At 32.9% G+C, this 11362-nt stretch overlaps 2 protein-coding genes across 3 annotated transcripts; both read right to left on the bottom strand.

Annotated features, from left to right (window-relative positions):
* Positions 1-355: 355 nt before the first annotated feature.
* LOC106772949 (trihelix transcription factor ASIL1) lies at positions 356-2261 on the bottom strand. The gene is made up of 2 exons (XM_014659596.2): positions 1237-2261; positions 356-735 (listed from the first exon to the last, which is right to left on the bottom strand). Exon 1 carries the CDS (start codon positions 2019-2021, stop codon positions 1242-1244), a length of 780 nt encoding a protein of 259 aa, XP_014515082.1. The 5' UTR covers positions 2022-2261; the 3' UTR covers positions 356-735; positions 1237-1241.
* A 3489-nt stretch (positions 2262-5750) lies between these two features.
* On the bottom strand, positions 5751-10212 carry LOC106774245 (myosin-binding protein 7). Of its 2 annotated transcripts, none has more exons than XM_014661175.2 (3): positions 9029-10212; positions 7309-8633; positions 5751-6147 (listed from the first exon to the last, which is right to left on the bottom strand). In XM_014661175.2, exons 1-3 carry the CDS (start codon positions 9675-9677, stop codon positions 6088-6090), a joined length of 2034 nt encoding a protein of 677 aa, XP_014516661.1. In that variant the 5' UTR covers positions 9678-10212; the 3' UTR covers positions 5751-6087. The 2 variants fall into 2 exon arrangements, with proteins under 2 accessions (XP_014516661.1, XP_014516660.1); XM_014661174.2 differs by having other exon boundaries at positions 7309-8636; positions 9029-10211.
* Between the last annotated feature and the right edge of the window lie 1150 nt (positions 10213-11362).

The raw sequence follows: 11362 nt of genomic DNA, 5'->3' as shown, positions 1-11362 counted from the left end.
AATTTTCATAATTCCTCATTAATAAGTGGATATATAGACAAATGCACAATAACTACTTTTCCCTGGGGTTCTTAGAGAATTGAAAGCAGTAGCCATTACGATGGAAAAGAAAATACGTGGGTTAGTGAAGGCTTGAACCAGAAAATTAATCATTATGGAGGCTTCAACCAGTAACAGAATCCCCTAGTCTTAAGAAACTGGGGCAGAAGCCATCAAGCTAGTCAAGCACAATCTTTGGCTCTAAAATAACCATTTCCAGCATTATAAGCACAAGATGCACATAAATGTACCAGATAAAATCAAACTGCTAATAACCTTGACTTCCAGGAAATTAATTGTTACAGAGATATAAATCACTCCAGCAATGCCCTGTGTTCCAGACAGACATATTGATATCTATTGGGAACATTGTGGAGAAATAAAGACGTATAATATTTGACAGAGAAGATAAAAATGTTTTCTGGTATGTTTCTTTCTAGGTTAACATTCATCTGAATGGCTTTTTTCACAACAAAGCCATAATCAACTAAGAATTATAATTGTAAAGATATCGCTTGCATTATAATCAACTTATGCCAAAAAATGAACTTACCCTCATTAATGTGAGAAGTACAGACTTCAAATGCAACAATAAATAAAATAAACAACTAGCAGCACGCTATGCAACTAGTTCTGTGGACTCTTCCATAGTAGAAACCATTCAGAACTTATCTCGATCATTATAGATTTCACAATCTGCAGGCAGATCAAACATGTAACCATGAATCCATAAACCAGGTGAACAAAAAAACAAACAAGAAAATACAATTAAAAAGGTTAAACATGATCTTAGGAATGCATAATAAATAATACATATACGAACATAGTAATAGTCCTTTACATGTCAAGCAATCCCAAACTGCCATGGATTGTCAGTTTGCTCACTTTTACATAAAGAATGATCACTGATTCATTAAAGTTTTTTAACTGAAACCACATTACATAACCACCTCTGACTCAAAACCAAAATCTTAAAGAGAATAAGTTTATTGGTCTTTGTCCTTTGTTCAGTGCTAACTTACACATTTTGGATTCCCAACACATTTCCATTTCCATACACAAAAAGACCAAAGGTAAACATTTTCCCCAAAAGCATGTTTAACCTGACTAATGAGTAAGCAAAAGGGTGTGAACTAATGAATATTCAAACATAAAAGTTAAACTGAATTAAAAATGGAAAATGAAATGAAATGAAACCTTTTTCAGATTTGTTGAGTAATCTTGACCCTCTTGTTAGACCCAAACGCCCTCCCAATGGAATCAACGATCCTCCGCTGCGAGTCCACAATCATCTGGATCCGCTTCTTCTCCATTTCCAACCTACACCTTCCAGTTTCCTTCATCATCTCCATCTTCAAACTCTCCATTCCAATAAACCTATCAGCGAAAGCCCTCATCTCCGCCGGCAACGCCAAAACGTCGTCGTCGCGATCTTCGACCTCGTCTCGTTCTTCTTCAGAACGCTCCCTCAAAAACCCTCTTTCACCGTTTCTCATTCTCACGGGCCTCTCGCCGAGAGTACAGTTAATACTCTTCGACTTCACAAAGCTCTCATCGCCATCATTGCCGTTCCTATAAGTGCCGTCGTCGTCGGGATCTGAATCGGTGTCGTTTCGGAACGGGGCGAGGGCGGAGATGGGGAGGGGGCCGCATTCGAGGTCCTCCATGAGAGCGTTGTACTGCCAGGCGGCGGGACGGAGCGTGGCGGTGACGTTTTTCTTTTCGGCGCGGTGGCGCTGGCGGAGCTTCTCCATCTTGTGGCGGCACTGGAGGGCGGACTTGGCGGGATACGCGAGGTCGTAGCCGCAGCGGGCGGCGACGATGACGGCGACCTCCTCCCACTGGTTGTGGCGGAGCGGGCCGCGCTTGAGCGCGTACCACTTCTCCTGGTAGGCGCGGATGAGGTGGACAGTTTCTTGGTGGGTCCAGGGGATGGGTTGAGGCTTCTTGGTGGGCGAAACGGCGTCGTTTGGGGTGGCCATGATAAGAGGGTGTGGTGTGGTGTGTGTGGTGGGTGTTTTGGGTTTATAAAGGTTGTTATTATTGGAGTGGGTGTGAGAAATTGGAGTGGTGGGTGTAAGGAAAGATGTTGGTGGGTTTGGTTGACATTTGGTGGCGGCGGTTGGAGTGGAAGGGTGGGTTGGGGTGGTGATGCTGGATAGTCATACCATCCATCATATTCTTCACCATCGACACATCCTGCTGTGTATGCTACACCCCATATTTACATTTATGGATTAAATTTAAATATTTTATTAATACTTGTGATATTAAATTTTTAATTTTGTTTAGTCCCTTGCTAATTAATTTGGCTGTTTTAGCATCTCACATATTTCTTGGAGAGATTTGGTTACTAAGTATCCTACACGGTGTCCAATTATTAATCAAAATTTGCCAACACAAAAAAAAAAAAAAACACTTAGGAGATTATTTCCTACTGTATGTAGTGAGAGACTACAAATTGTATCATATGAACAACATTGATTATCCAATAGAATGAGATGAAAAACAATAATATTAGAAGTATTATAATTAAGTTCGAGAAATTGATTTTAAGTAATCGAAAGGAATATATTATTTACTTAATCTTTAACTAAGATATTAATATGACCATGTATTTTATATGTTCGAACATCTCTCAACCTGATTAAGTTATTTAAAATAATGACATGATGACGTTTACTAGTTTATTAGATATCTATTGTTGAATAATATGTAGTCAATAAAACAATTATTGGATATTTTATAAATGGATTATTTAGTCGAATATTGAATACTGGGTATTAAGTACTATGTTTCTTACATCAAATACTACACTTATTTTGATAACAATGTTTCTTATTAAGTTGGAGTATCATCTATTAGTATTTTTTTTGCCTAGTGCAAACATTCTCGAGTTGGATAATTTAGTCAAAAATAGGTTCAGTTTCTTATAGAAAGTTGGACATTGGACCTCTAGGTCATTCAATGGATTTATAATTGTGGTTCATTCATATGGAGGCCTATGATCAACAAAATATGCCTATAAATATTATTTTAATCATAGTTTGATTTCAATTTTTCACATTAGTCCAAATTTGACCAGAATCTTTGACCAGGTACTGGGTAGTGAAGAGTTCATGGTCTACAAAGAGACTTTGTAGGGTATGTTATGTTTCACAAAAACAATTGGTGACCACTATGGGGCTGACTGGTATTTTGTGAAGAGAAGTTAGCAATGTCAAGAAGCCAAGTTACAAGTATGGTTTCCATAAGAATGAGAGCTACTAGAGAAGTCAATCCCTCTACGACCAATATCGTTGTGATCTTGAAAAACCAAGCAAGGATGCAACAAGAATTTGCAGATTTTCGTAAGAGAAACTGATGACTTAAGGCCCAAGCATTGGTCCTATCAAAATGGGAATAACACAACAAAGATCACAAAACTCATCAACAAGCAGCATGAATGCCTTAAAGGAGCAAGGAAGATCAAAATCAACCCACTAAGGTCACCCAAGGCTGCTCCTCCTGATTAAACGCTTCTTCTCAAGAATATGTCATGTCATTTTAGCTTATCTCTTTTGCTATTTAATATTTAAATGTCTTGTGTAGCCTTAGATATAACCTTTAATTTTTACTCTAATTTGGCTTGGCGCTTAAATGCTTATAATCTTTGGACGCTTTTCTCTCTAGCTTCTTTCTCTAGTTAAGTGGACATCAAGATGGTTCGTTTGATGGATGCTTAGATGATTCTATGTTGTTCATTATCTAGTGTTCATACGCTCTCTCTTATGACCATTCGATAATGAGATTTTATTTTGTGTGTTATGTTTATGTTTTTTTACTTTTTTTTAAACATTTGATTACTCAAGATTATTTCGTTTAATGTTGTTTGTTAAATTTCAACATTAGAGATGTTCTAAAAGACCTAGTTTCTCTAAATGATCTTATCTCAACAAAATTCAATTTTGAATCTAAAAGCAACAAACTATTTTTGAAATATTACAAGACATAACGTTTAACTCTCTTTGAGAGGATTTTGAATCAATACAAAATTTTCTAAAAATTCGTGTAAAGATATTTTCAAAGATAAGTCTTAAAATAAAGAGCTTAGAGAGAGAAATATAGTGAGTGTATTACAATAATCTTGATAACAAAAGTTCTTGTCTTTTCTTTATGCAAACTTCTTTACATAGACATCTTGAAAAAATATTTGTTACTTAAAGCTTTTAACTTTCTTCTAGTGGTGTAGCCTTTAAGATAGGGTCAGAAGTTATGTTGTGTTTTGACAGAGCAACTATGTTGTGTGTATGGAAAAAGCAGGCAAAAAGCATGAATGAGACATTCCTAAATATCTTCCTATCTTTTAATATTGTTCTGATTCAGAGTAGACTTTTTAATAAAGGTGAAAATCTGCATAGAAAAAAAGAACACACCATAACAAACACAAAAGTAGTAGGAAGTACATGCTTGAAAGTATTAAACTATAAAAAAACATTTAGACATGATTCAAATACTATCATTTAATGTTTAGACATGATTCAAATACTATCATTTAGTGTTGTTTGTTTTGAGTAACTTAAAACTCTTAGGATATATAGTATTTAGCATTGATTACATATATTCTAAATGATTTAACTCTTTATTATTAGACACTATCACATTTAGGATATTTAATGAGTAACATTGTTTCTTATATTTTATCATAGAAGATTAAGCCTTATTTTCTTGTTTTAACATAGTCAATCATATACAATGCATTATTACAATTATAAAAATAAATATAAATATTTTTCATAATTTTATTGTAAATAATTTTTATTTATTCTATAAGTAATTCTTTACTATATATAAGTCATATAAAATGATAAAATTAATATAATAATTATTTTAATTTAAAAATAATATTATTCAAAAGATAAAATGAATATATACATATATTAAAAAGTAAATTTTCTTTACATAGTGAAATAGATATTACAAAACTGAATTATAATTTAATATAACTATAAATAGAGAAATTAAATACGCTTTTAGAATGTTTTCATTTGTTTTTTCAAAATTTAAAATTTATCAATTAAATCAAAACTAGAATATAAACTGAGAAATATAATTAAGACGTAATTAACAAAAAAAAATTATAATAAATAAGTTACAACTTTTATTAAAAAAATATATAACAGATGAACTTTCATTACGTTCTCACAAAAAATTTACAAACATATATCTAAAAAATGAAAACATTTAAATTACTTAAATTGTTAGAATTTAAAAAGAAGATAAAATATACCTATTCAAATGCCTACACTTAAAACATTATTTACAAATAAAAAAAAAAAAAAAAACTTGTTGTATAAGATGTAGTAAAAACTCATGTTCCATTAATATTATACTATAAAACTAATATTTCATTCTTAAATAAATCAAGAAAAAATTACCTATTTTTTCTTTCAAAAATGAACAGAATAAGTAGAAAAATAACTATTATCTTTCTGTTTTGAATAAAATCTTCATTCATTAACCATAGCCTTCTATTTTAATTTTTGTTTTCCAAGAAAAGACACATTTTCCATTCTCAGTTCCCTAATCTGTATATAAATAAAATCTCCAAAGTTTTTATGGCAATGTTCTTTCATTTAAATACTCCTAACATCACTTTCATAAAAAAAAAAGAAGCAAAATCTACCACACAAGCAAAAAATCATTACCACTACACAATCAATATTAATGCATAAAGAAATTAAATCAATAATTCATTCATAAGCTTCCTTATATCCTCCAAACACATGAAAAATACCTCAAGCACAAGAACAAAGAAAGAAAATGTTATATACAGTTCACATTCCAACACTTGAGCCAAGTTTAAGGCAGAAAACACTACACAAGGAGCAATAGATTCCAAAAAATTGTACTTTATTTTAACTACATTATTTAGCCTAGAGGACTATGAAATGGTTTATTTACATGCTAAAATAGCACATAACTAAAAGAACTATGATAAGGTAAAAGAAGTACTGCTAAATTCTAGTAGCTACCAGAGATGTTTCAGTAACAATGCACCTTCATGATTTAGCTGCTTTCACCTGTCTCCAAACCCACACTTTGGCTGCGTCTTTTCCTCAAGCTCACCTAAAATGAAGGGGCATAATCAGCATTGGTCACAAAGCAACATGACATTCTAGTGGTTGCAGTATGAACAGTCACAAAACATCAATCACAAATGCAAAAAATGTATAAGATATAATTAGAATCCTATACAATGAAAGGAATATTGTAAGATACTCAGATATGTGTAAAAAGGAGTGTAATTATGCAAATCAAAATTAAGATCATACTTCTTTGACATTATTGAAAACAGACAGATTATGAATCATAGCAAATTACTTCCTATTGTCTACTGATAGAATTAGCACTGTCAATTACATTCTGTTTTTGAAATCATCCAAAAGTGGACAATTTCCATTTTTGATTTACCAATAGACAATGCTTCTATGTATCTGCACTATACATGCTTGTATGTCTCACATAGCTCTTTTGGATTTTCATAACTTTTTGATGCATAGGTGAAGCATCTAATCTAACAGTATCAGTATTAGATTAGGATGTGAAACAGATCAAAGAATCAATCTTTATAGATTATCTCCTACCAAAATCTATTTTGGATATGAATTGAAATACAAGAAAATAACATTGCAAACAAAATTTCCTTAATGTGGAGTAACCACAGATTTTGAGTTAGACCTTTTTCATGACTATCCTTTTGGTGTGGAGGTGTAAATGATTAAGGAGATAACTGGAAGAAAGGTGTTTGGTAAGAAATAACAGACACACTTGATGAAGGAAACTAAAGAAAGAAGTTAAACCATAAAGCTATACACAATTGAGACGTACAAGGGCAACTGCATAGGGAACACACCAAAATCAGAAAATTTTTAGTCATCTCTCACGAACTCATGACATTAAATTAAGATAAATTTAACACAACATCAAAATACACAAATTAAAAACAAAGTTCTTTTGATTACCAGAACTAGTTTTAGATAAAATTGTCTAAGTTACTGAGCCTGAGTATGAGAATCTGAGCTTCATATTAAAAAGCTCTACAACCAAGAGCAGATCTACCTTAACCAATGATAGACCACTGCATTGTTGTGTCCATATATTGAATTTGTATTTGCATAGTCATGCTAAAATCAAGCAAATATCATTTGTCTCATAACAAAGAAGCATAATGAACCATTGTAAGCTGGAAAGAAAGAATGATGAACACAACAACCATATAAGTTATACCTTAGATGAGGAAGGGGGCAAGGAAGCCCCACGCGCATGGCTTCTCATATGTTTAATCTTCTTGAGATTGTTTGCTATATCTTCCAAAAGCTTCAACTGCCCTTTTAAATTTTCTCCATTTTCTTGGAAGGAAGACAGTTTTTTCTTTCCATGTTTGACTTTCCTCAACCTTTCTCCAAGAATTTCAATCTCATTTCCAATCCTTAACTTCTCATTTTCAACTACACTTGAAGAATCACTTCCATAATAGTAAGTCAAAGAATTGCATCTTGAGTTTGACAGCTGACTGGAGCAGGAGGGGCCATCCACAATATTACCATTTTCAATCTTATTTATCCTTCGACAACTACGGAATGCATCACTGCTCCGTACTTTTAGACTTCCATATTCAAAATACCTATTCGTGAATTCACTTGTAACACTACACAATGAGGAGGTACTTAACTTTTCATTTTCCTCTTCCCTTTGTTCTATGTTGTCTTCAATGACATGGGCATCAAGAACATCTGGATCAGTATCATAAAAGAACCTACGCAGTTTGTCATTCATTTGAGCCTTGCGTTCTGTGTTTCTCTCCACTTCTTCTCCATCTTCTGAACTGATGGAAGTCTGAGCAACCATATAACTTGAGGAAATATCTGTTATTTCATCTTTCTTAAAAAATGATACGGTGCTTCTCCCTTCATATGTTTCAACTGAAATTGGAGCCATTTGTCCACATTGTTCACGTTGCACCATTGCCTTGCTGCATGATATGTTGTTTTGATCTTCATTCGTTTCAACTGAAATTGGAGGCATTTGTCCACCTTGATCACATTGCATCATTGCCTTACCATATGATTGATCACTTCCTTTTGAATCCATTTGCCTATAAGCTTCAAGTTCCTCTTCCAAAAAGTGATTCTCTCTTTCCCTTCTTATAAGGAGCTCTTGCAGAATCTCCATCTCCTCTTCATCATAAGCAACTCTTTCTTCTATTATCCTCTGGTATTGCCTCATTTCCATTTCCATAGATGCCTTCTGCTCCTGCAGGCGCAATATCATAGCCATGGTTTCATCAGCAGCAGTAGCAGATGAAGCTCTCTCCTTCTCTAACTCAAGGTAAAGAGCAGTGTAGGCCGCTTTCTCTTCCTCAAGTGCATTTTCTAACATCTTCAAACGGTCTTCATTACGATCAATCTGGACATTGTCACACACATTATCCATGTAGTGTTCCAATGTCAATAAACGTTTGTCCTGACCTGGACTATCAACCATCGATCCATTAAATTCATAACTATGACAAGTCTTTTCATCCAAATCATGGCAAGTTTGATCATCTTCGGCTTCTAAATAGAAGGATGGCAAAACAGAACAAGTCAAAAACCAATATCAAGTATGTATAGAATCATATATACATACATACATACATATAATATATATATATATATATATATATATATATATATATATATATATGTATGTATGTATTTGTGTGTGTGTAATAAATAGGTCTTCAACAACTATATAAGATTCAACTTGTTACTCCAGAGCAATCCTAGGACAATCATTCGTGATTATAAGCACAAGATGCTGACCTTGATAGTTTGCAAGTATCATTAACACGTTAAAATATGGAAAGTGTTATAACATATATTAGAGACTACAAATTCACACTAACATGTTAATTTATCTTAAACCATCAAATGGACAATAGTTATGCCAGAAACTTCAGACTTACCAACTATACTAACTCCTTTCCCTGAAGTAGGACTCGTGGTTGCATTGGTTTTATCTCTAACTACACTGTCATCAAAAGGTGACAAAGGAGTAAGGACATCAGATTGCAGATTATCCAAAGGAACAGCTGAAGAGACTTTCCCAGGATCAGAACTACCCCTCCTCCAGCGACGAATTCCAGACCTTCGTTTCATACTCATGGTCGTCTTCCCCTTGGCATTACACGCATTTTCCCTATGAACTAAAGGAGGAAAACGCGGACTGGAACATGAACTACAAGAAGCCTCACCTTCCAACTCAACAACCCTACGATAATGTGTTCTCTCAGCAACCACTTTATCATTGGCACAGCATGAATGACCGTGAACCCAAACCAAATCAAAAGGGAACCTTTTAATCGCCATAACTTGAATGGAACATATCTTCCTTGAAGGCCACTCAAACAGCAGTTTATGCACACAGAAACGGTTATTCCTATACCCAAAACTCCCTTTGCAGGGACAAGGCAAAAGAAGACCAACAATTCTAAACCATTTGGACACAAAGAAAACAAAAGCTGAACAACACAACAAGAAATAAGCTAAAACAAGGTCGATAAAAGCACCAATAAGCCCTCCCAACGTCCAAGAGTGAGTCTCCTGCGAAGCCATCTTCCTCTAAAGTGCGCAGAAAGACCATCACACGTAACAAAAGAAACACAACACATAACACACAATACCCACCAAGAAAAATCCAAAATTCTCACCGACCCTTATCCCAAAATTCCAGATTTAAAATATCCATGAGACGATAAAGGTGTTTTGATCAAAGGGTTCGGATCAAAGCAGGTGGTAGAACAACTTGAAGAAAAAGGCAAAAGCACACAAGAAACTCAAGATCATGGTTTGGAGAAATCAATAATCCAAACCCAATTGTAGTTCAACCCTTTGGTTATTTTTCTTCCTAAATTTTGAGAAAAATGCATAGAGGGCTGGTGCCTTAGCTGTAACCAAGAAAGTAACAAGGGATAAAAAGTGGTACTTTCGGAGAAAGAATTTAGAAAGAAAATTTTTAAATAACAATAATTAAAGAAGAGAAGAACCAGAAAGGAATCAAGGATAATGGTGACGATGATTAAATGAAGAATTATGAGATTGGCATGTCTTAAATCTTCTTTGAAAAATAGTTTATTATTGCAACCAACGAAGTTGCATCTGATTTCTTCATCGTTGGTGGGACAGAAATGAAGTAGGAGAGACAGGCAGAAGGCCCCACAGGAATGAAACGACGCCGTTTGTTGCACTCTCAAACTTGCCACGTGGGTGTTTTTTTATTGTTGTCATTTGCTTAGCCTTAGCCCACGTTTTGGTTTGGCTTTTTGTTTTATATTTAAGACAATCATTATATTCATAGATATTAAAGTAATCTTTAAAAATAGTTCTATCCATTTGATGTAACTATAAACTTGTTAGATGCTCTTGTAAAATCTCCTCATTTATTGTGTAATATTTAGATTTTTTTATATTTTTAATTTAATCTCGCTTGACCAAACGTTATTTTTTATCACGTAATTAATTAATAGTTTATTTTTTCTATTTGTTGTGCATACTAATATAATTTTTTCATAAAAATATATAAAATTATTGGTGCATACTAATATAATTTTTATAAGAGGATATAAAAAAAAAAACTCTTTATATTTTGTTTATAAAGTGATTTTTTATTGTGAAAGAGAGAGTATAAAGACTTATTTTATAAATTTAAAAAATAATTTAATGATAAATAAAATATATAATATAAGATTATTTTATTTTGTTTTTAAAAATACTTCATCTCTCGAGAAATTATAATTTTGTTTCTTCATTTATCTGATTAGATTATACAATATGATAAAATTTATAGCAATACGATGGAATCAAATTTTGGTTTTCATTAAGTTTTCCTCCTCGTATCTTAAACTTTTTTTTGTTTTTTTTAGGCATTTTTTTTCACATTATTTGAGCTGAAAATATTGTTAAAATAAGATTGTCTAAAGAAATTAGACTACGTAATAATTTATGTTTTAAGATTTAACATAGAATATATAACTGAGATATTGTTTAGTGAATAAAGTGTCTTGGAGAAATGAATATTAAAACATTTTTTATAAATGCAAGGTAAATAATGATATATCTATTATAGAAGTTAAACAGTATTTCATAGAAAGAGTTGTGTCTAGAATAAGTAGTAGTAAACTCTCAGTACTTTCTAAACGTAAGAACATTAAATGCATGAACATATTGTACTTCTTTGTCTACTTTTCTTTTGTTCTTTTTATATGTGTGGATAATCACAATGTCAAGCTTTATTCAAAAGC

The sequence above is a fragment of the Vigna radiata genome, chromosome 9 (assembly GCF_000741045.1).
Source record: "Vigna radiata var. radiata cultivar VC1973A chromosome 9, Vradiata_ver6, whole genome shotgun sequence".
Classification (NCBI taxonomy): Eukaryota; Viridiplantae; Streptophyta; class Magnoliopsida; order Fabales; family Fabaceae; genus Vigna; species Vigna radiata.
This window is presented reverse-complemented; position numbering and strand designations above follow the sequence as displayed.

Bases quoted from the DNA above. Each gene is read 5' to 3' on its own strand.
- LOC106772949 (XM_014659596.2), bottom strand. From the start codon at position 2,021: ATGGCCACCCCAAACGACGCCGTTTCGCCCACCAAGAAGCCTCAACCC.
- LOC106774245 (XM_014661174.2), bottom strand. From the start codon at position 9,677: ATGGCTTCGCAGGAGACTCACTCTTGGACGTTGGGAGGGCTTATTGGT. The intron at 8,637-9,028 runs GTAAGTCTGAAG...CCTTCTATTTAG, and splicing joins GAAAGGAGTTAGTATAGTTG to AAGCCGAAGATGATCAAACT. The intron at 6,148-7,308 runs GTATAACTTATA...CCTTCATTTTAG, and splicing joins TGCCCCCTTCCTCATCTAAG to GTGAGCTTGAGGAAAAGACG.